Source organism: Plectropomus leopardus, chromosome 15, assembly GCF_008729295.1.
Source record: "Plectropomus leopardus isolate mb chromosome 15, YSFRI_Pleo_2.0, whole genome shotgun sequence".
Taxonomy (NCBI): domain Eukaryota; kingdom Metazoa; phylum Chordata; class Actinopteri; order Perciformes; family Serranidae; genus Plectropomus; species Plectropomus leopardus.
Window position 1 is genome coordinate 10531158 of NC_056477.1, and position 25140 is coordinate 10556297.

A 25140-nucleotide genomic window follows, 5' to 3' on the forward strand; every position below is an offset into this window, starting at 1 on the left:
CAGGACCACGGTCTTCATTAGGAACAGATGGGCTACAAACAGGGCAGGAAAGTCAGAAAGTATTTAAGAGATGAACTAATATGTTTGTTTCTATGTTTGTTTTAAGTGTAAAGTGAATTTTTGGTTGTTGTAGCTGCAAAGGAGCGATGCTTATTTGTTTGTTTTTGTGGTTTTCTACAGCATCTTAAAATCCATCTGTTGTCTTTGACTTTTTCTTGCTCTTATAACTTCATATTTTGTGTAACATTTTCCAACCTTGTATTAAACATTGTTTACTCTTTACATTGCACTACATTACATCCACCTGACAGATGCTTATGTGCAAAGCAGCTTACAGTCAGTGCATTCAACCAGCAGGAACAAGAGAGAGAGATTTCTCTTTTTCTTTATTCCCTCCTGTAAAGGACTTTGAAAGTACTGTTTTGAAAAATACATTAAGTCTACAAACTGTCTTTTCCTGCAGCACTGATTGATGGGAGCAGTTTCCACTATAACCAACATACAAATTCTTTCCTGCTTCCTGATATTAAGGTGTCATGTTTGTTTCAAACCAAACACATCATCATTCCAGCAATGTATGTAATCAGGACTGAATGCAAATTTCTGTAATTCATAGCTTACCAATACATTTACTTAATGTCTTGTAAACATATCAAGCCCAACTGTAAATAGGTGTTTAAACTAATTACAGTGTGTGTGTACACATACCCAGAAGTCCTGGTTTGGGGTTTTGAAAATGTGGTTACCCTTTATTAGATGGCACTCTGCCTATTGATAATGCATCACAGCTTGACATCTCCCATAAAAACAGCTAAGAAGCTGCATTATGGATGACCATCTGTTTGTAAACCTGAGAACTGCGTGTTCCCGATTCGTGACGGTAGGGGAGATGAAGATTAGCCATTTTCTGCATTTTTTTCCTCCCCACACATCAGGCAGTTGCTCACTTTCTGCGTTTACTGTCATCCGAGCCACTGAGGACGAAGACGTCCTGGGAGTCCGGCGGTTACTGGAGCAGAGACGAGTGTGAACGTGCGATGTGATATCTGGCACTTTTCTCTGTCTGTGACAAATGACAGTGTTTTCTCCACTTAGCTGACCACAGCATCTTCTGCTCCAAATCCACCCACCTCCCCTTCTCCTCCTCGGCCTCACGTCTTGGCAACTGTCACATTCAAGGTGTTTCACAGATGAGAAGCAATACCCCCCTCTCCTCCTCCTCTTTCTCCCTCTTTCTTGCTAAAAGCATTGCTCTGTAGAGAAAGGTAATTAGCAGGTGCTGGCGAGCTCAGCGGAGGGCATCCAACTACACTCCCGTGGCTCACATACAGACACACACACACACACATTTGTAGCCGCTGAAGTGCGCAGTCAGCAGCGTGGGCTCCCCAGGCTCCTTGGATGTGACTGATCCTTTATTGAGTTACTGTTTTACGCCTACTTTACCTCACACTCACACACACACACGTTTGGCATAAATACACACACACACACACACACACACACACACAGCTGCCAGCTCGTTTGATCATTTACCCATCTCCCTAACCAAGGTCACTGTCTGTTTTTCTCTTTTCTCCCAACTTCATCTCTCTTTTTCCCCCCTCTCTTACTCCTCTCCCACCCGTCCCCAGGGCTAATGAACTTCACCACGTGAAGACTGCCAGTCAGCGGAAGAGAGCAGGAGGGAGGGAGGGAGGGAGAGAAGGAGAGAGACAGACAGAGAATAAAATTCTGCTGATGTTTGGTTAATGGGAGTGAGGTGTCAGGGATGGCCTCTGATCTTTGCTGCATGGATACGTTGTTCAAAGACCACTGAAACAGCACACACAGCCAAAACTGACTCTCTCTCTCACACACACACACACACTCAGAGATTATCATACAATAGATTGACAGAATGACAGCGCTGAAGTGCTCTTTGAAACTCCTGTTCAATCCACCATAAACCTATCTTGTGATGTTGTAGGTCGAACACAAAAGCCTGCAATCCAGCAAATGTACATGTGTTTCATTTGCATGCTGCAAAATCAATTGGAAATCAATTGCATAAATGCGATGTGTGATGCATGGCATTCACGTCGTTGGTGCCATCACTGCTTTGTCAATATGTTCACAGATACCTGACAGCATCTGAAACCTTACCTGGGAGGCCTTTGTGATTTTTAGATTCGATTACTGAATAATGTGATTCAGTATTAGAATACATTTACACAGGCGCGTGCACACACATACAAACTCTCCGTTTTTCTCTCCCTCTCTTGCTCTCGCTGTAGATTTCTGCTGACTGTTTGTCCTTGAGCAGTCCTCATTAAGCTAATGCAAACCTCCCTGACAGAGAGAACCAAACAACTGACGTTGCAGCGCCGTGGCAACGCAGGCCCTAACGACAGGGAGGCGGTCGTTATGCAGATGAGGTCCAGCTGAGAGCGCGGGAGGCCGCCTGGCTCGTTAGGCCGCGGCCCGGCAAATGGCTCGCTAATGTAACACTGCTTCCTGGTCTAATGGAGCCCTGTTTTGCAGAATTATTTGTCTTTGCTCTCCGCGGGAAGCCGGTAGGGGGGCCACTGACAGCGAGGAGGAGAGGAGGAGCAGAGAAGACAGTGAATCCTTATCGACCTGTTACTGAGATATTTCTTTCTTGTCAAACAGTTATAAAACCCTTTTAAGATAAATAGTGTTAAATAAACCATCACACACTTGCCACAAGTGTTTAAATCCACAGAGTGTAAATGATGACACAGATGGATGGAAACGTAGTGCTTGTTGTACCGTATTGACAGACTTTGTTTCAAGGCAATTGATTTGTCTGAGAAATAATCATTTCTCATTAATAATCATTTAATGATTAATGACCATAGTTAGACATTCTCAAAAACAGCAAACTCTTGACCTTTGCATGAAGCCATCTCAATGTGAAAACATCTAAAAACACTATAAAAAGTTAAGTTTAAAATTGTTTAAAGCAGCTATAGGAGTTTTAAACTGGCTGTTAAAGGTCAGGTGCGTAGGATTTAGGGGCATCTATTGGCAGAAATGGTATTTAATGTTCATAACTATGCTTTCATTAGTTTATAATCACCTGAAAGAGTGAATTGGTGTGTCGTTATGGAGAATTAGCTGTTTTCATCTACATAAGGAGCAGGTCCTCTCCCACAGAATCCGCCATGTTGTTTCTAAAGTAGTCCAACATGGAAAAACCAAACCCTGGCTCTAGACAGGGCCATTATGTTTTCTCATGGCCGCTGTAGTTCTCCCACATGCTTCACACATATGAGAAGTTTCAGTTCTGCAGCCTCACCGCTAGATGCAAATAAATGCTACAGAGTGGATCTTTAAACAGTCTGATGCCTCTATTTTACCTACATAAGCAAACAAGACTGTCAGTAAGAAGATTGGCTGTTTCTATAGTTATTCTGTATGCCTGTCACGGACAAAACAATGTATGGCATGCAAACTAAGAGAGCCTTTGTTTACATTTTCCAGGCATTTTTGCAGTAATTTGTTCGTTAGCCAATTAAAAGGAAGCAACATTTTTTAATGAAAATTTGAAGTTTGGCATTTTGTGGCCAGGCTGACGGTGGAGCAGGATCAGCAACAGATGGAGAGACTTGCTGGATTTCAGAGGATTCAAAACTGATCCTGAATTGGCTCTCCTCCTACTAGACAGGTAATATGTCTATTCTATTTCTGAAAAAAATACATTACCAGGTTTTACAACAATATGTTCATTTATGTTGGCTGAAATAAAGTTTACTTTGTTTTAACGTTGTCATAGTCATAGACTGTATAAAATAATGGACGTAGTGTGACGTCACCCACTGGTTTGTGGACCGCCGTTTTGATGTCTCAAATATGGCATTTTGGCTGTGGCCATCTTGGTTTTTTGGAGCCAGAAGTGTGAGAGAGTGAGAGAGTGTGGAGGTGTGGAGGTGTGGAGGAATGAGGGATGGATCTAACTGACAGACAGTAGTGACATCTCACATAGAGCCTGTCACTTTAAGGTCCGACCCTTAATTATGCGTAATTTTAAGCCTTAATAAAATGGAAATGGAGAATTTATATAGAAATTCATCCCTGTACAGTTGTCCATTAGTTAGAGAACATTAGTTATAGAGACCAAAACCATTTTTTTTTACCAGTTTGTAACCATTTGTGCTGTAAAGTCATGCATTTGAACATGGGGGTCTATGAGGATTGTCTTGTTTTGGAGCCAGTCTCAAGTGTCCATTTGAGGAACTGCAGTTTTTGAAACTGCATTTTTTAGCCCCAGAGGTTGCCGTTTGGTCATATAACAGTTACTAATCTTACATAGCTACAACAAGATACAACAACTCATCTATACATCTTAAAAAACAGCTATCAAGGAAAAAAAAGGAAACAACGGAAAATGGTAATAAAAGTAATTCGCGACTTTCTTTCACTTGCCTCTAAAGCAAATGCACATGCTAGACAAATCAAAATTTTTACGACACAAGGTGGTGGTGCTCATGGAAATACAGGGGCCGCCAAAATCAACATAAAATGAAACTCCCTTGTAGCTGCTTTAAAGAGAGAAAGTTTTGCAAAAACCAGATCCAATACCAAAGAAAGCTTTACAAAAATAATAGTGTATCTTACCTCTGTCAGTGTGGCCCCTTTTGTTCTCCTTGCTGTACTCCACTGAGGTCACATCTGTCTCTCTGGCACCATGCACCACACCAGGGGAATGACCCAACACATTATGACTTGATGACAGGCCGTCATCATGTGGGTCTGAAACGAAATATTAAAAAAGCTCATAATTTAGAAATTCCTCACAGGTATTTTTGTGAGAATACTGTCAAACAAGTCATTTTACGTACGTGTGTTTTCTGCAGTGCGTTCTGTGTGAGACGGTGAACTCGACACACTGCTGCTGTGATTGGACGACATCTGAGCTTCCTCCAATGAGGGAGAAGGTGACGGGCTGTCACGCACTCGCTCCTACCAGACAACAAAAAATGATTATCGTGACAAAATCAGACAGAAAAAAAAGATTATGGCTTATAAAGTGCAAAATATACAAATAAAAAAAATACAAAACATGAATCACACTTTACATTCAAAACTGTGTGACACATAAAAAAGTTTCATGCCTTTTAAGCTTTAATTTTAAACCCTTTGAGGCTGATTATTTTGTCTAAATGTAGATAGTGAATTCTGGGTTGGATAATATTAAGAATGCAGGAAGAAAATGCAGAATATAGAAGATTTAACAGAATAAACTTAATTTTGATTATTCACAGTGAATTCTTCATAGTGCATCTACCGTTTTTCTCTTTATCTACATATTACAATTTATTATATTTATCAAAATTAATTTACGATTTAATACATTGAAATGTATGATTTAAATGTAGCATACCAAATTCAGTGAATTTAGAGTCAAAAGCTGATATGACTAATGGTAGTTACCCTCAATGGTGGTTCTAAGGGAGGGACAAAGAGGGCCTGCACCCCTTTAATATAAAGCCTGCGACACCCTCTGACACCCCTAACTGTGGTGAATATTTTTGTGTGTTTTTCACCTCAAGTTTTTTTTTTTTTAACCAAAGCAGACAAAAGCATGACACGCCCTACTCTTCCTTCGTCTGGATCTTCATGCCGAAAACTAACCAACCCAACGGACAACAGCAATGAGTACAAGCCAATCATTAGGAGAGTAGGGCGGCATCATGCCTTCACCATTCATTACCCCCACAGTACTTTTTAAAATGGTCTACGGCTGCCACTGGTCACCGTTTAGCTGTTTTCTTATTCATCATAGCTTCTACTGTCTCATATAGTTACGATGGACGACAAGCTGAAAATCACCAATAAAATGGGTATTTTACAATTTAAGAGAGTGTTAAAAGTAAAACAATATATATTATATTTTAGCTAAGGCTAGCCTGTGGCAGCTAGATTTAAGTTGATGTAGCTCTTTGTGCAGAGTGAGAAAGCAGGTTCTAATACTCAGGGGTTTTCACATTTTTCTCACATACTGTACATTTTTTAAGGCACACAGATTTCATATGCTAAAAGGGGTATCAAAAAAGTTTTGAGGCTCAATTTTGACCAAATATACAGCTATATTTTGGCTTTGTAGGGCAGTTATCTACAAATCACTTGAAAGAAAACAATATTGTTGGAAAGGCCTGAATTTATAATATGACATTCTTTGGTGTTTGTAGGAAAATTTGGCGCTCATTTCAGTAAGCCTCGTAAACCATCTTTGGGACTCAGTCCAGTGTTTTAAAAACAATGGTCCGCATCGTTAAAATTATGACCGGACACGGTACTTCCTGCTACTGATGAGGACATGGTGTAATGTTATACTTTGTGAGGCCTGGCACATACAGTATGAAATTTTTCCAAACCTCCTTTAATTAGTCTAAAACACAGGACTGTTTTTAAGCAAAGTCAACAACTTGGCTTGGACAGTCGGAGTTTCTGTCTGTGTGCAGGATATCTCAAATATTTATAAATAGGTATGAGATTGGACTTAGGCCAAGGAGCAACTGATTACATTCTGGTAGTAATCCAGATATCCAACAGCAAACAACTACCAGTTTTTAGCCGAAACCATTGGATCAAAGCGATTTTTAGTTTTTAGGATATTTAAAAGTTCTTGAATTTAAGATGTCAAAAGCAAGTTATTTAAGTTAGTGTTATGTCTTCTCTGTAATTTTAATTCTGACTTCATGTCATGAGATCCCGGGTGTCACGTGGACTCTGGCCGGCAGTCAGATCCACCGAGCTGATGGGCCTCTGAGTTCACCTTAATGACGGAGGTGGGAGCCCTGGCAGGGGGCTTGGCGTGGAGCTGCGCCACGTTGGCCATGCTGGCCAGCGTGCTCAATCGGTTCATCTGGCCCATCGCCATGGAAACGGAGGCCGGCGCCAGACTGGCAGGGATCAGAGGATGTGACATCATCATGAAGGGCAACTGATCCAGAACTGGTAGGGGGGAACAGAATAAAATAGAATAGAGAAGTATTAAAGGAGGTAAAGTACAGTAGAGTACAGTACGTGCATCTCATATAAGGTCAGATCAGCCGCTCTGTTTCCATCAAAGCTGCACTGCACATGCACATGACATGAAACAGGTCTCTCTCTTCTTTCATTTTTGCTTCAGTTGTAGTCATGCATTACTTCTTAAAGGCTCTGCTCTGTGCACTGAGCTGAAAGCCCGCAGCTTCTCCGAGGACAGGACTGAAACCGGACACCAATGTCATTCCTCTGTGATGTCAATATTACCTGGATGACTGCTCCGCTTCTAAACCAGGACTCGAAATGTGTGTGTGTGTGCATGTGTATCAGAGGTTTAGAGATGTCGAGTGTGTAGCAGAAAAAGGAAGGGAACATGGCTGAGAAACACTCATTCTGCTCATTACGACACCAAGATGTAAAAACAGTGATAGCCTCAACGTGTTTTTGTGATACTTCAAATGCTTTTCTGCGAGTGTCACCTGCAGAAACACAAACAGCCTCTCTGGAGTTAACAAAAACTAGATAACTTTTCTTTCAATGCCCCGGTGTTCTTGACGATAATCCAACACGTTTTCAGCGGTTCAGACCAAACTCTTATTATCTTGGCCAATCTGTTGTTCGCACTCGTCTCTTTACGACAAGCATCCACTATCTTTAAAGAAAATCCTTCCTCTCAACAGCACCCTAGTGGGTTGTTGCAGTCCCTCTATTCATGAAACAAACAATCCTGTTTGGGGGGGTGCGGGGGGGGGGGGGGGGGATAAAATGACATAAATATTTATCATTTAATAAAAGGAAAAACAAAAACAAAAGAAACACAGGGAGGAAGTGGAACAAAAGAAGCTGATGGCAGTCCTGGTGCTGGGCCAGCAATGCACGCTGGGTAATTATAAACACAAAGGAAAAAATCTTGGACTCTATTCCGCACAATTGTCACAAATAATAGAACGAGTGCATGGAAACAAAAAAAGGCTATCCAAAGAGGAGAGATGAAATAGAACAAATAATGGAGGGAGAGGAAAGAAAGAGGGAGAAAGGGAGAAAGAAAAAGGCAAACTAAGAAATAAAGAGTGAGGCGTTGACTTTATGAGTCGGGCTCGCTGGACATATGTGCGGTGCTTTTGTGCATTTGGCAGATTAGTCTCTCACTTGCCCAGAGCAGAAACCAATCCAAACAAAAGATCTGTCTGAATGGAGCTAAATAACCAGATGCTCCGACAATCAACGAGCAGCCAAATATTAAGCCTTGGTTAGAAACCAGCGCTCCACTTTTTGCCCCTCCCCCCCCCCCGCCACCCACACCACAACCTCCTTTATAATTTCATTTTCACTCTCCTTCTTGTTTGTATATCCCCCTCTTCACTTTCTCTGCCCTCCCATCACTCTCTCTTATGTTTCATTAAAAAACATCAAAAGTCAAAGTGCCTCTCTTATGTTTATCCAAACAAACCATTACTGTAAACAAACAGTTACTGTAAATTTCCCAGAAGATCTTGTTAAATGCAGAAATGGCTGCTCCCCGCTCTTCCCCGGCCCATAAGGTGTCACACTCAGCATTTGTGAGTGTGTGCGTGTGTGTAATCTGAGATTGCCTTTGTAGTGGTTAAAGCTCTGGTAGGGGCCCATCCTTCCCATAAGGCCGTGGGTGGCGGTATGGAAAAAACCTTCATGTGTGTATGTATGCTTGAGCTGTGTGTTTGTGTGTGTGTGTGTTTCCACTTGACTCTATCATTAACAGTGATTAAGCTTTACAGGTTTATAATGGCTGGTGGTAACCATGCCACCTAACTGCGCACAGATGCTGGCAGTCGTAACTGAGTGTATACAATGGTAAACAATGCTTAAGACTGAGAGTGTTTACAGAAACGGGTAGAAAAAAACAAAACAAAACTACACAACAGTTAAAGCAGAAACAAGAAGTACTGCGCTCTAATATTTTGTCTCTTTCTAATTCCTGAAAAACACAAGGACACTTTCCTTCTTTTCATGCTCCACATGTTAAGTGTGTGTGTGTACGCGTCCCAGGTTGATAGCGTATTCCACACAGACCCCCATAAGCCCTGTCATCTGTCTAAACACACTGATGTCGCTTTAACCTGTCGATAACAGTGGGGGCGGCGCGTCCCATTTGTTTGTGTGTGCGTGCATGTGTGCGTGCGTGTGTCCGTTCCGCCATCGATTGTCCAGCATTTGTCGTTTGCATTCAGGATAGTGAATTAGAGAGAAGACTATTGATTTGGCTTCAGCCTCTCATCTTATTCATCTCTCTATCATCCCCGTGCGCTAGCTCTCGTCCACTGGTGCTCCGCTTCTGCTGGCTGCTCTCCTTCACTGCAAAGCCGAGGAGCGGTGCAGTAAAGGGAACAGCTTTTAATATCATAAGACGAAATATTATATGTGCACCAGCAGGGATGAGAACACACTGCGTACTTCAAGACCCCCTCAAATGAAAATCACAGTTTTAATCTTGCTGACATGCCCATGTGCTTGTTTGTTTTTTAAAAATATATATATATGCTTGAAGACATATCATGTGCGGAGTAAGCAGTCAATGCCACGGCGGAGCATTTTCACCCTGGAACTGTAGTTTACCAATAACAGTCTCAGTTTCACTGAACGAACTTAGGTAACCAATCCAATCACCTTGCAGGGCGGGGCACATTACCTCAGTGTTGCCAGATTGTGATGTTAAACTATCGTACAAAAGGCTCAAAATTCTAGTTTTTTGAGAAAAATTATCCTACGTCAATCACAATCATGAGAGCCAATAGGTTAAATTTATAACTTTAGTAAAAAAGTATTTAAATGACTTTTTGACACTGAAATAACACTGAGAGAAGCTATTTCTCAGTCTACGTGGCTTATTGTGCTTATTGTAAGTCTCACAGTGGTCAAATTATCGTACATTACGGCAATTTTGGAACCATTGATTGTACGTCGTACAAAGGGCAAAATTATCGTACAAACACAATAATTATTGTACATCTGGAAACACTGCCTCACCTTGTCAGAGCTGGCGATTGGGAATAAGGTTTATCTAATATTAGCAAGAAATTATCATCTTTTTCATAATGTAAAACTGAAGGCTCGTGTTTACAAGCAGACATTTGTGTGTTTGATAAGCAGGTGTGCTCGAGCTGCAGATGAGCAGCTGAGGGTTGGCTGGAGATAGAGGCGGTGACTCATTTGCATATTCATACATCTGTACATACTAATTGAGTCAAAGGTGTAGAGTTATGGCCCATATACACCAAACCAACATCAAAGAACTAGTGGTGACGAAGGCTAATTGTAGCGTTGGCTCATGTCGCCTGTGTCTCTGCCCAAAATCGCAAAGACTAGAGCTATCGGCCAGCTAGCACATACATTCTGCGCCTGCGTGTGAGGAGATCATTTTCATACCAGCACGCCCTCTTGACATCGACTGTTTGTTTGCCTTCCTCTCTTCTTTTTTCTCTTCTTGCATCTTTCATCATTCTGACTGGGGCTAAAAAAGGGCCGACTACTGCCAATGGTACGGTACATACAACCAAAAGTTGGGTGACAGATGCTCAGATGCTTGATCAAGGCCCTACTGTTGCCTTGGTGTGTCAGGGCCCTTACTGCTAAACCATTTTAGGGCATGAATGCACTTATTTCATGAAAAAAAAACTTCTAAATGTGTAATTCTGATGAACAGAGAAGAGTTTTTAGGGGCTTAATCAATGCCAGGAAAGGAACTTTAAATGCTGAAAAGTAAAGACTTCTCTTCCAGTAAATCCTGCTCTAATGTTAGTCAATATAACAGAGCAATGCCATGTTGAGCATGAGTAATAGATCTGTTTTCAGTATACTCTCTCTTGATGTCATGACTAATATGTACTAATGATTTGCCGGCAACATTTTGGGGCTTGAGAGCAGATGACCAACTGTGTTTTCTCAGCAAATGTTCCCTGAATCTCACTGAATCCCACAAGTATGCAAACAAATCCAAGCTGGAGGAAATATTCACCCTTACAGGAATTCATCACAAATGGAAAAAAACACAACAAAGCTAGTGATAAATAATAAGACTCCTCATGCTTTGATGGTTTGGATTACCTGAGCCAGATGTCTATCTCTGATTTCATCATTAGAAGAACTAACTCAATGCTGCTGTAGTTTGTTTTGTCATCCAGTGTCTTTCAGAGGAAGCGTACCAGCAGCAGAGGTGATGTCACATCCTGGTTTTAATCAGCTTGGTTAAGCACAAAAACACAGCTGCTCTATTGACTTGGCATCACGGATGTGTACTGACAACAACTGTGCAGAGTGTGACTTGACCCTAATTAAACACTTTCACACGTGTGTGGATGGCAAAACGGATACCACTCACCCAGCCCGTGGTTGTGGTCCCCGTTCTCGCCATTTGGCCCGCCATGTTGCTGGTTGCTGTGGTAACTGGCCATCGCCTCCAGCTTGATCTTCTTGGCCAGGGCGGACAGATCTGAGAGGGAGACAGATATAGAGAGAGGAGGAAAAAGAAAAAAAGAAGGACAGAAAGAAAGAAGAGGAATCAATAAGAGCCAGATCAATGGCCCCGGTGGAGGATTAGAGCAGTGGGTAGGCAGGAGGTTGTCATGGGAAGACAGAGGCCAGCCATTCATTCTGACTGCACCGCTGCACTGGCCATTTAGTCTGCCAGGGAATCAGCAGTGATAGGAACAAGCCAGGACATTCATCTCTCCCACACAGGGACATCACATCCCACAGCACACAGGACGACACTCAGCGGCGCCGGCAGATCCACCTTTTAGTCAGAAAGCACTTCTTTATCAGTAAAAATTAGACGCATTAGAAAAAAAGTGTAGATACTTGTTAATAGGGGTTGTGCACTTTTGGATAATACGAAATGGAGAGTGGCAAAATGTAGCAACATTTTTAATTTGTGTCTTGAACCTCAGAAGGTAGTTTGACCCGCGGAGCAACCTTTAAAACTCCGCAGAAAATTAAATATCTCTCGCACTAATACAGACAAACACAGCAAATTATTAAAGTTGGACAAACCATGCAACTGTGCAAACACGACTCAGGAAATGCAAACAAACCGTAAGTCTTAATTTCCTGATCTTGGATACATCTAAACATTTGCAACAACACAAGTGTTTTTTCTTTGTTACACAATGGTTTTTCTCAGGTGAATCGCCCGTGCGTCCAAGACAACCACAACAAATTGCTCCTTTTTTCTTCTCATCTCCCCTCCTTCTCTTCCCTGCCCTGTTCCCCCCGCTCTCCTCCCATCCCCTCTCCTTACTTTACCTTTTCAAATGTCAGCATCACAGCAGGACATAAGCCACTGTGTTGCGCGTGTGTATGTGTGAGTGCACGAGGGCGAGAAAAAGAGACTAAGGAGGATCACATCAAAGATTTCTCCCTGCCTTTTACGCTCAAATGTCCTCCCTCTCTCTGTCTCTTTCTCCCCTCTCATGTGGCCAGCTCTAATCAGTAGCGCTGACATTGCCGCCGTGCCCTCTTCTTTGGTGGAAAAAGACTCTTTTCCCACTGAGAAAGATGCTCTTGAACACTCATGCACAACACACGCGTATATACACACACACACTCGAGCACCTTTGAACAGTGAGAGGAAGCGGAGCTAACAGAAAATGGCTTCTTTTGAGGCGGGGAATGAAAAGATCAGGTTGCAGTGAAGAGCACAAAGCCAAGGGCAACTTTGAGAGCGGTGAGGTGCCAACAATTACTTTTCTGCCTTTCTCTGTGCTACGCACACACACACAAACACACACACAAACAACACAATAGGGACTGAAACACACAACTGTTTGTGACAAGAACAAGCAGCACTATGGCCTTTAGCAGGTACTTGACTAAGACTGTTCTAAAATATAAAACAGACTCTGACGTTACAAAGAACAGATTTTCCTTCAGACATTTTTGCTCACTTTTCACCTGCCACTACACCAAAAATAGTTGCTTAATTTTATACTTGAAGAGACGTTTAATGGGCTTGAGTGTCATTTGCACAAGAAGAATTTCAAATTTTTTGGGGGGTTTGTGCTTTAACCCTTTGAAACCTGAATACATTGACTTGATTTATTTCAAAAACACAGGAAAAATTATGGGGTACAAGAAAAATTACCTGAAATTTAGCAAAAATATATAAAATAAATAAATAAATAAAGGTTTAAAAAAAAACATAAATAAATGTATCGATAAAATAGTTACTAATCATAATAATAATAATTTTCTGGATTTTTTTCCCCTTTTTTAATATCTTCTAAAAAATCCTCTCTCTCTCTCTGTTTTCTCATTCATATTTTCTAAATTCTTATTTTCTTGTTTTTTTTCTTATCCCTTGCAATTTGTGGGATATCTCTTGCCAAGTTGCTCATTGACTTTTTAGCCATGTTTTCAAAAGAAACCAAACCAATTTGCTAAAGGTTTCAAAGGCTTAAATGTTTGTGAAAGGCATCTGGACACAGCACAAGAAAACCAAAGGGTTAAAACAGAAGGCTTTTAAGGAAATTATAAAAATTGTTTCCAAAGCCGTTTTAGAGACTTAAAGATTATAAGTCTCACCCAACTTATCAGAGGACTTTGTGTACTTATAATTCAGGAAAAAAGGCCAACTTGCAAGTTATGAGTTGTTTCTCATGTGTCAGCACCGTGTATGCTAATTTTATTAATCAACACGCAGGTCGCCTCCCCGAGCCCCGCCTCCTCACACTATTGATGATGGGTAAAATGTGTCATTATGGGGGTCTGCAGGAAAAAGTGGAAAAACCGCCCCATCCTATCTGTGTCTATACTGCATCAGCAGCCTGCTCTTTTCTTTAAACTGATGGGAGTAACTCAGCTGGCTGCCAGGTCATTGCTTTCACTTTCCGACAGCTGAAAAGAGAACAAAATGTGAACTTTGCCAGCAGCTCCTCTGAGGGCTGGAGCAACAATGTGTCACTAATTCACTGTTTAAAGCAGTTGTGGAGCCAAAAGAGGGATTTCTGCTGTGACTTCTGAAGAGTTACAAACCTCGACCTCATGAAAAACAAAAACAGGGGATTTAGGAAGTCAGAGAGGCTTTCTCCTTTTAGTGGACCATTGATACAGAATACACTGAAATTAGAAGTGAGTGACTCTGGTTGATGCAAAATGACTGAAGACTTTTGTATATTGCACTCTAAGACAGCATAAATATCAGTTATTCATAATTAAAAATATCAATATTTGATCAAAATGTTTATTAGAAGGAGAAAAAAATACCTCATGTTTTACTTTGTTACTCAAAGTTGCTAAATTGTTTATCATTTTGTTCTTAAATTTATTCTGATCAATTTTTAAAAAATGTATTTATACATTTTTAACCTTAGCATTGAAATGCTGCACTGAACTACATATGTGTCAGTAACTGCCAAAGTCATAGATTTCGTTTAAATTTTGGGGGCGGGGACACATAAAACAGGGCATTCGAGGGTCCTCCACCAGAAGGTTTTGAGCATCAAATACTTAATTTTCTGCATTCTGGTGAATGTTAATGCACCAATTTGTGCAACTTTTGCATCCATTTATGGTGTAAATGTCTTTAATTTTGCAAAAATGAAAATTCTCTGCTACTTTTATTTGAGGGGACAAATGCAAATACTCTAATTATTGGGGATGTGTCCCCTGTGTCCCTCCTGAAATCTACTCCTATGGTAACTGCAATTTTTTTTCCACACTAGGAACATTTTCTATCAAAATATACTATATAATTTCCCATTTCCTTGTTCTAATCATTACATATAGTAGGACCACAGGTTCTTATGAGTGACGAACTGATCATCAGTATTAATGAGGTCTGACTATGACAGTGTGCTGAGTCTTTGATTGGACACATGAAAGTGAAAAAAAAACATATATATATTTTACCCGTGTTTTAACTTCAGCAGATAAACATATGTGTGATTTAAAATGCTAATATCTGTATTCCTCATGTATGTATCTTTTCCAATAAAGTTTTGTTATCGATATGGCAAGTGAGGGCAGAAGTTACTGAACAGACTGTAAAGGTCCTGGTCAGCATTATTTTTGTTATTCTGTGATAATTGTGGAAGAAATAAAAAAAAATTGTGAAGCAGAAAATAAATAAGAAGAACCAAATTTAAAATGTAAATAAATTTTACACTTTTGCCTAAGAAAGCAAATAGGGAAAAAAATAAAAATCTTAAAAGTTGTGAAAAAATAACATTGCAATAAAAAATAAATACAAATAATAAATAAATAAATATTAAACAGACTTTAAAAAATATATATAAAAAAAATGTCCCCGCATTTTTTTGTGTGAAGTGCAAATTTTGGATCTTGAATATGATGTCAGTCTTTTTAAGACAGTGGACATCATAATTACATGGTGTCAAAAATAATTCTTCGCAACAGTAGTAGTTCAGTCTGTCTATGCGCCTGTGTGATATTGTTTTCTACAGCACATGTGTATACATGTGTACATGTGTACTGTATGTGCACGTTGAGGCCTGGGTGGTCACCTGCAGGAGGTATGATCCCAGCGTGCATCAGACCGCTGTGGGACAGCATGTGGTGAGTCCCACCCTCTGTCACACTCTGCAGCCTCTTGGGCGGTCGTCCCGGCCTCGAACTGCAGGCAGAAAACACAAGTTAACATTAGTCATTAGGCAGTTTAATACTTAATACTCCCTCAGTCAGTCAGTTCTTCCTGCTGAGACTGAGATGGGTGGCCTGGTTAGAGAAAACTGCCCTTCAGTCTGTAAACCTCTGATCCTGCTGAAGTGTCAACAAGCAAAAACACTGAAACCTGACCGGTTCCAGGAAGGCTGCTGTACTGCAAATCTGACCTCCCTGTGGATACGAGCAAGCAAAAAAGGAGTTTCCTATGGCATCAATAAAGCACCTCATTACTGTTCAGCTTACTCATTCATTTGTTTGCTTATTAAATGTGTTTGCTCGCCTCCTTCCCTCTCCATCCTTTCCTCTTTCGGTCATTCATCCCCCTCCCCTTCTTTTTTTTTCCCCCACGCCATGTCACAAATTTCCTCAATAAAGGCTGGGACTACAAGCAGATTCACATGGTTTTGATTGAGCCGGGCATGCTCAATCAATCCTGGAGGAGGTATGTGAAAAGCTGTCAGACATCACTTTGGCTCTGACTAAATGGTGTGAATGTCCTGACAGGGGAAATGACACGGGCCACATCAGGCTTAATGACAACCAGCGCAGCTCATCTCCTCTCATACCAGCCTGACATTGGATAACATGAGTCTGTGGGTGAGTGCACGTCCAAGTCTGCAAAGTGTGTGTGTGTTATTAAAAGACAGAGTGAGTTGAGGAGGGGGAAAGAAGATGATTTAAAAGAAAGGAATAGAAACGGGAATAAAAAGGGAGATTGAGGGAAAGATGAGGTAAAGATGAGAGTCCGAGCGAGTGAGAAAAGGTGGGAACGAGTAAAAAAAAAAAAAGAAGAGAAAGATAGACTAGCAGCAGCAGCAGCTTCCTAGCGTGGGGTGTCTTTGAGCAGATTTTAATTAGAATCTAATCCAGCCGTCATTAAGGCCCCATAAACGAAGCTGTCAGTCAGGAGATTAATGGCGCCTCATTTGCATATTGCATATAATTCATCAATTACCCAGCAGAAAGGACCAATCCCCTGTTGACACACCCACTGGCTGAGAGAGAGGGGGAGATGGAGAGAGACAAAAAGACAGAGAGAAAGATTGTGTAGTCACTAACTGTGGGAGAAAAACAGGTAGCTAGAGTGTGTGTGAGCGCACACCGTATGTGTGTGTGTATGTGTGTGTGTGTGTGTGCGTGTGTGTGTGTGTGAGTCTGGTATGTGTGTATGTGTGAAGTGTTCAAAGGTTAATTTGATGAGCCGATGAGCTCCACAGTTCCTGCCCTCAGTTTTAATGAGTTGTTATTATTGTCTCTTATTATGGGGCCCAGACCGACTGGGATGTGACAGCTGACATCAGATATCACACACACACACACACACACACACGCACACACAGGCACGTAGACAGTGAGAGAGACACAGGTAGACACACACACACACACCCTGACAGACGAACAGACAGACAGCAGGAATTTGCAAGAGGGATGAAGTTGTGAATGTACGCAGCCGTGGGAGTGTGTGTTTTTTCGGGAGGTGCATTCACATCACACAATTTTTTTTTCTTTTGCAGTGCATACTGTGCTTCACAAAAGCAGGAAATGTATTTTTAGATTTCAAGTTTGAAGGTAAAGCAACACACTGATGTTGAAACACCTCAAATGAAACACACACATGCACACAAATGCAGAAGCGAACACTGGTGGGGGGAAATAAAATACACAGACTCCAAAGACTGTGGTTGGTTTTACAGCAGCCGCTTCCCTTTCTTACTACTGTTTATTTGCACAAAAACTAATTAAGCCTGTGTGTATTGTGTGTATGTGTGTGTGTGTGCGCGCACCTCTTTGTATATGTTGCATTTTAGGGGGCATAAAGAAGTGGAACCTAATTTTGTGTTTAGTCTGCAAGTGCGTTGATACATCAAAGTGACCCGTAGAGGGAGGTCTATGTGTGTGTTGTGCATGCGAGTGTGTTTTTTGTGAGTGTGTGTGTGAGGTTGGAGAGCACCGGTTCCCTGAGGTAGGATTAATGAAAAAGCCTTTCATGGAAAAGTCATCAAGCTGAGGGGATGGAATGAGAGAGAGGAGGGGGGGAGAGAGAAAACAGTTCATTGTGTGTGTGTGTGTGTGTGTGTACAAGGTGTGTGTGTGCAGAGGAGGGGGTGTATGGCTTATGACCTCTTTGTCTCAAACTTTAATTAAAATCTCACCCAGACGTCCTCCCTCATGCCAACGCTCTGGCCACACACACAAACACACACACACGCTAAAAAAAACTGTACATTGAGTTCTGCCCTCCAAGCTTAGATTAGTGTGTGTGTGTGTGTGTGTGTGTGTGTGTTACCTGAAACATGAAACGCCAAACATGGCAGCTGGAGCTTAGCACAGGTGGAACAGAAACAAAACATAACAAAGATGACAGATCTCTCTCTTCCTTGCTCATACACACACTAACACACACACACACACTCACAGGAAAGAGAAAAGTAATGAAAGAAGAGGAAGTGTTACAGTCAAAACAGTGGAACAGCTACTGGCTCGGAGGTGCTGATAGGTAGCAGCTGTGTGTTTATGTGAGTGTGAGTGTGTGTGTGTGTGTGTGTGAGTGTGTGTAGGAGAACTAGCTCAAACAAGATTTTGTTTGGAATATATTAGCGGCGGTTTACAGCTCCCATGCTCCCATCCTTTCAATCTGTGTTTATCACACGGGTTTGTATTCGCCGTCACGGTCCGGTTTGATAAATCATATCGTCGAGGCTGTGCGCAGGAAGACTTGAGCTGCTGGTTAGAGAAGGCAGGGAAAGATTGATGTTGTGATCTTCCTCTCAAAATCGAGGGCTGGAAAAAAAAATAATAAAAAGCTTTATGCGCCATTGTTATTAGGAAAGCCTGTGTGATGATGTCATGAAAGAGGCAGGCAGGACAACACACACAGGACGTTTGATCATAAGAATCTGATCTCCTAAACTGATACCGCCTTGCATTCCTCTCCCACATTCCAGGGTCAAGACGATGTCAAGACTGTGTGTGTATGTGTGTGTGTGTGTTCAAAAGTGTGTGTGCGCATGGTATACTCCATTATAACCTGTCATAGTAAAAGACACGGAGGCCCTCTCTATCTCATCATGCTCTTCTCTATAAAACATCAAAAGAGTGCGGAGGTTAAAGTTGAGCTAATCACCCCACCCCAACACACACACACACACACACACACACACACACACACACACACACACACACACACACACAGCCCTCCTCCCCTTCATCCTAACGCTGCTGACTTTGACAGTGAGTTATGGCGTGGCAGTGGGGCTCAGCTTTGAGGAGTCCACCTTCCCACACATACACACAACGCCGGCTCGCCGCTGCCAACTTGCGCGGCCGAGGTTCGCCCCAGAGAAACACAAAGAGCAAGCTTTTGTTGCACACCGCAGGCCGCTTCGTCTCATTTATCATTCATCGTTTGATTTAACCTTTTTTGTTTGCTTGTTTATTCTACAGCTGCTTCATGTTTGTCTCTGCTTCTGTAAATGTTCCTGATTGTGTGAAAGCTGCAAAGACAAACTTGTGAAGTCAGCCTTGAACAGTTCTCCCAAATTACAAAAACTCCACATTTTCCCTTTAATCTTTAGTGATATCTAACTATGCCGACTTCAAGGCGCACAGGTTTCAAGTTTTCTGCTTCCACCCCAAAACAATGGAGGTGAATGGAATTTGATTGTGGTGCTCACAACCTTTGAAAATGACATTTTCAGCAACATCTCATTTCCAGAAACGGTGTCCCTGTACCAACACACCACGACAGTTTACGGGGACTATTTCTTCTAAAGTCGGTCTTAAGTAGAACTAAGTCCTCTGAAACCTGTTATCTGCCTTTTATGTATTATCTGTTCTCCAGAGTAATGTGGAAACAGTTTCTGGAAAGACCCATATATTATATTTTATACCCCAGAAACTAAATTCCATGCAACTCAAGTTTATTGGACTGTAAGCAGGAATCTTAGAGATTTTGAGCATTTAAGACTTTATTTTCTGCATTCTGGTGATTTTTTTTTTTTGCACCAATTTGTGCCTTTTATGCATTAATTTATGGTGCATATTTATTAAATTTAATGCTCTGTTACTTTCATGATTTGATTGGGGGGACAAATGTTCTACAGAATGTTCTAAATATTGAGGGGGACATGTCCCCAGTGTCCCCTCCGGAATTTACACCTACGGAGACAGATATCTCAAAATGAGAGCAAACAAAAAGCAGGCAGTCTGCGTGGTAGGTATCAAATGGCAATGATGAAATGTGTAATTTAGATTAACTAACCGTTTAAAGTAGCATTGTTTAGGAAACACGTCTCTTTTTTTGTGTTGAGAAGATGTTCACATGCACAAATGCAGAAACCATGTGCTGTTGTTAACACATGCTTTGTTAAAAAGTAACAAGAGATTGTGTTACCTCGCCACATTTGTAACATGCGGAAGGGTGGCATTTGTGTACGCTACACAAAGTATACACACACACACACACACACACACACACACACAGAGTTTGACCTGAGCGAGCTGTTTGATGTGTGTTCCTAACAGAGAATGAAACTGTTCCTTTGTGAGGGAGAAAGAAAAGGACGGAGGATCAGGTTGCCTCCTACACGCCATGTTCTCTCTGTGGAACTAATGTCATTTAGCAGCAAAGCCAGCAAACACACAGGCGTGACCGTGTGAGTTTGTGTGTTCAGAGATGACAGAGGGAGTGTGTGTGTGTGTGTGTGTTTGTGTGTTTGTGTTTGTGTGCCACCTATGCATGAATTATAACCAGGCTTTTGACTGAGGGTGAAGTCGGCCCTTCTTCATGGTTTGATGAGTCAGTGGTCAAGGTGTGTGTGTGTGTGTGTGTGTGTGTGTGTGTGTGTGTGTGTGTGTGTGTGTGTGTGTGTGTTTGTGCACAGCAGGAGTAAACAAGTGAGACAAAGAGGAGAGGGGAAGAGAATGATAAACAGAGGACATTTTTTATAACCTCTGTTTCATTTTAATCTTAAAAAAAATAAATAAATAGAGCAATGAATGAACAAAAAACAGCCAAAAGAATAAACAGCAGGAATAAAGCGTTCTGTTAGTCATGTTAAACTATCAGACAAGGCTGTTACTTCCCCCTCCAGCCTGTCCAACTGTACTGGACTGGAAAATAATAAGTGATGGCTGTCTTAATCAGTAACAAAAACCTCACTGAGCCCTGACGCTGTCACAGAGCCGTAACATCATGTTCTTGGAGATGAACTTTTAGGTCTATTTGGCCGGCCTTTCCTGATTTAACGATAACCGTCTCCCACTTTTTACCTACAACTGCACGATGCTCCAGCTACACCAGGGATTACTTAGAAACTTCTGCTGCAGCGGGGTAATGCTAATGGCCACCACAGCACATTTGAAGCGTTCAGACAAAGAATCACGGAAGTCGTTTGAAGATTTCAGACGAGTGATGTTTTCAGATCTCATTAACTAAAGGCTGTTTGAGTGTTGTGTGGATAATTAGAGACGGCGGAGGCTGTGTATTTGCAGCGGTTGTATAACAACGTTCCCATTAACACCTGACACAGAAGAAATCCCAAAGCAGCCCAGAAGATGCATCTGGATTTTGTCTTGGTTGGAGGGCCTCAGATGCTTAAGTGCAGGTGTTAATCCACGCACATGGAGCTGGAAGCTGAACAGTTTGTTTCTTTAAAGAGTGTTTCTGGTTTTGCTCAACAAGTCAAAGCTTGTATCAAAGCTCAAAGATAAAAGTAGAGCAGGATTAAAGCAACTGAATTTGACCTAAAACCAAGAGACACAAAGAAGTAGAAAATAAGTAGTTAATAAATTGCAAAATTAGTTTTTTTAGTGTCTATCTGTGCACATCTTGACACATCCTCTATCTGAAATTTAATGGCAGGTGTAAATTGGATCATTCATGCTCCAAGGAGCAGGGATTAACTATCAAACAATATAAATTCCCCAAACTAAGGCTAATCCACACTCCTCTGGATTCAAACTCATGCTGTTACGAGCATGTGGTCTGCACAACAGCAGACTGAGGCACCAGGAAACCACAAATCCCAGCCAATTTATAGCCCCTTTATCCAAACATCTCTGTGGTGCATTGGATTGATGACCCATGTAGTTGGTCACCAACGGAGTTCTGCAAAACAGCTAATTTACATAATCGCATCATAAATACCGAGAATTCATTTAATCATCTCCTCTGTTCTGATGCTCAGGGCTAAAGAGTGTTGATATGATAAGACAGTGAGTTATTAAGGAAGGAGAGAGAGGGAGAGGCAGAGAGAGGGAGCAAAGGGATCAGTGAGTGAGTGAGTGAGCTTGTCCTGATTTAAGCTGCCGCTTGGGGCCAAATGAAAATTAATTAATTTCTGTGAAGAATCAATTTCTCAGAATGACAGTGTCAGATTCAATGTGTGCATGTGTGTGTGTCAGAGAGAGACTGTGTGTGTGAGTGCATGTCAGAAAGAGAGCGAGAGATCATAGCCTATGATAACATGACAAACTTTTGAAGATTTTTTTTTATTAGGATTACTAAAATTCATTATCGTCAACACCATCATCCCCATCACAGCGTTTATCATCCTTTAAAATGGTAATTAGTGACAGGCAGGCCTATAGCAGCAGTGATGTGGTAAATAAAAAGGGGTTAACTGGACCTCCAGTCAGTCATCAAGTGGTAATTTGTAAAATTACTACTGCAACAAATGTTATTAATTACTCAAATACTTTTTTCGCCCAAACTATCTCCACATAGTGGCTTACCGACAATAATCTTTTGCATCTCCTCCATGCACAATTACACTTAATCTCTATATTTTCAAAGTATTTTTTCTTTCTATATGTTGTTAACCTGCACCCACCTACCTCCCTATCTGTTTGTAATTCCTGTGTCTTTGTTTTTGCAAATAAAACTTAAAAAGGGGTATACAACCTCCAATACAAGCAAAAACAAATCATATTTTCAGAAACTGATTTAAGGAATGATAATTTTTCCTATTAAGTTGCATCTGGAACACTCTAGCCTTTAATTTAGAGGAATAGAATGCAGATGTCAGCGTAAAACCAAGTGCTTAAATATGACAGAAATATTACATATATATAAAACATTTGCAAACAACACGAATCAATTATAATTGCAATGTGCAATAGGTTATTATTTAGAGTTTTGTAATGGATCCGGGAAGTTTTGTAATGACCTGCAGAAATATCAAATAGCCTTGAATAAAAATGAACGAGTACAAGTCCCTAAAATCCTTTATGTGCAGGTATACGGGTAGCCTTTACCCACTTATTTTTCTGGTTGTTTAATGTATACTCACCTATCAAACCAAAAATGTATTGGAATATATAGGAGGGTAAACCTGCTTCCTTCTTGGTAAACTATCTACACCTAGTAGTACACCCCACTAAACCACTAATACCTGCTTCAGAAAACCCCACCTGCTGCACCCGCCCCCCTAAACTGGGTATCCTAACCCCAACAGCATCACAACCAGGGCTGTGTCGCTCACTGCTCACTATATAGTCCTCTACATTAGTGGTTCCAAACTGGTGGGTTGTGGTCCAAAAGTGGGTCGTGGATCCATTCTGAATTAACCACAAGTGACCTAAGAATGTATGAAGATTGTAAAAAAAAACACCTGCAGACTTTGTTAGGGGCCTCTTATCATGCCAATCTGTCTTTTTCCAGTACAGCAACTATCTCATTGCCCCGTTCTTGGTATTATTTGGACTTTTAACGTGCTGCCTTTGTAGCCTCACTGATCTAGAAGCAATAATATGCACTTTTTTTGTTGCTATTTATTTACTAAGTTTAAAGCAAATTCCACGTTATTCTTGCATTATGTTTTATATCATTATGTTCAAAGGGCACATGCTGTTTACGTTTTGTGAAATATAATTGAATATGCGGTAATTTATCAAAGGTGTGGACCTTGAACTAAGGAGAAAACTGGACCCCCTGGTTGGACCAGTTGGGATGCACCGCACTATATAGTCCTATACAAAGCTCCTAAATAGTGGACTAGTAAATGAGTGAATGATCTCGGACACAGCCCGGGTCACACTGTACCCCCCGCCTCACCTTGCGTTGGTACAGTCGTTGTAAAGCGTCTCGAAGTCCTGCCTGGAGATGAGTTTGCACCGGTTCACGCCGGGCTGGATGGCCCCGAGCCCCCGCAGCACCCGGACCTGCTCCACGTTGCACACCACGGGGGAAATGTCCAGCCGCTTCAGCTTGGTGTAGACGGTGTGGAGCCCGCCGACCAGGTGCTTGAGAAACACGTCGAAAGCCTGGGGCAGGCAGATGAGCTCCGTGTCTTTCACCGTGAACGAGGCCAGCTTGGCACCTTTCACCTCCACCAGTTTACACTCGTTGTTTTGCGGCGTGCTCTCCACGGGCGATGGGGTGGCGTACACGGGCTTAGCGCTGCTGGTCACCGGAGCTCCTCCGCTTTTCAATGGGGTCCCGTTCGCTAGTAAGAGGTCCGCCCGGAACTGGTGCAGCAGCGCCGGGTGAGCCACCGGAGGAGCCGGGGAGGAAGCGGCGGAGGTGGCCGCAGGTGGCGGGGAGTTGGTGGCCGGAGAGACGGAACTCGGCGCCGGGTGGTGCCCGAGTGTAGCGGCGGGGAGCAGAGCCGGAGCAGCCGGAGTTGCCATGGTGGTCATGTCCGAGGAATTTGAATAAAAGTAAACTTCTAAGTCAACTATTTTAGGAAAGTAACTTCGTCGTTGCTTTCTGAGAGGAGCTGCGCATGGAGTGTGCCCGAGGAGGAGAGGGGGATAACAGAAGAGGAGAGGAGAGAGGAGACAGAGTCCGTGTGTGGAAAAAACAGATCACATAGTTGAATGAGAAAGAGAGGAGGCTTGTCTCCGAGCTGGAGATGCTACTGTCACATTATCATAAAGAGGTGGAGCCTGGATATATTCTTAGAGAGTGAGAGACACATTCACAGAGAGGGAGAGAGAGAGCACAGCATATAAACTTGTGTGTGTGTTTGTGTGTGTGTGTGTGTGTGTGTGTGTGTGCGGTAATTTTGTGACTTTTTTGGTTATTAATGTGCCATATTTCACAGGTGCAATTATCTTCCATGTGCAATTGATGTAAATATTATTCAACTGTTGAGCTGCACCTTGGTTTTTTTTATTATTTATATTGTTATTTTTGCTTGCTTATCTTGTACGCACCTTGCTGCTTCAGCATTGCAAATTTCCACATTTTGACTAATAAAGGATTATCTTATCTTATCTTGTGTCAGTGTCATATGCACACTAATCTTACTCGGGTGGTCAAAGTTGGGCACTGACTTATGCAGTCTCCACTACACACACCTGCTTTAATTACTAAGGTTGCAGTGTCTTACTTACTTATTTCTATTTATAGTTTAATTTAAGACTAAATTGTACCTATAAAAGAAAATTCATTTTACAACTCAAAAAGTTCAAACTGACTGAGCAGATAGCCGATCACAATGAGGTCGCCAATCAGATTTCAAGGGTATATCCCCAGGCCACTCCCTA

General features: G+C 41.8%; 1 protein-coding gene across 2 annotated transcripts in view; it reads right to left on the reverse strand.

Annotated features, from left to right (window-relative positions):
• Positions 1-24455, reverse strand: part of LOC121954625 (dachshund homolog 1-like) — a 29918-nt gene extending 5463 nt beyond the window's left edge. For both annotated transcript variants that reach the window (XM_042502257.1, XM_042502256.1), the window contains exons 1-6: positions 23705-24455; positions 15489-15598; positions 11348-11458; positions 6782-6960; positions 4845-4965; positions 4621-4755 (exon numbers count right to left, since the gene is read on the reverse strand). In XM_042502257.1, coding sequence (XP_042358191.1) covers positions 4621-4755; positions 4845-4965; positions 6782-6960; positions 11348-11458; positions 15489-15598; positions 23705-24288 — 1240 coding nt within the window. In that variant the 5' untranslated portion in view covers positions 24289-24455. The remainder of the gene's footprint in view (positions 1-4620; positions 4756-4844; positions 4966-6781; positions 6961-11347; positions 11459-15488; positions 15599-23704) is intronic.
• Positions 24456-25140: the final 685 nt, after the last annotated feature.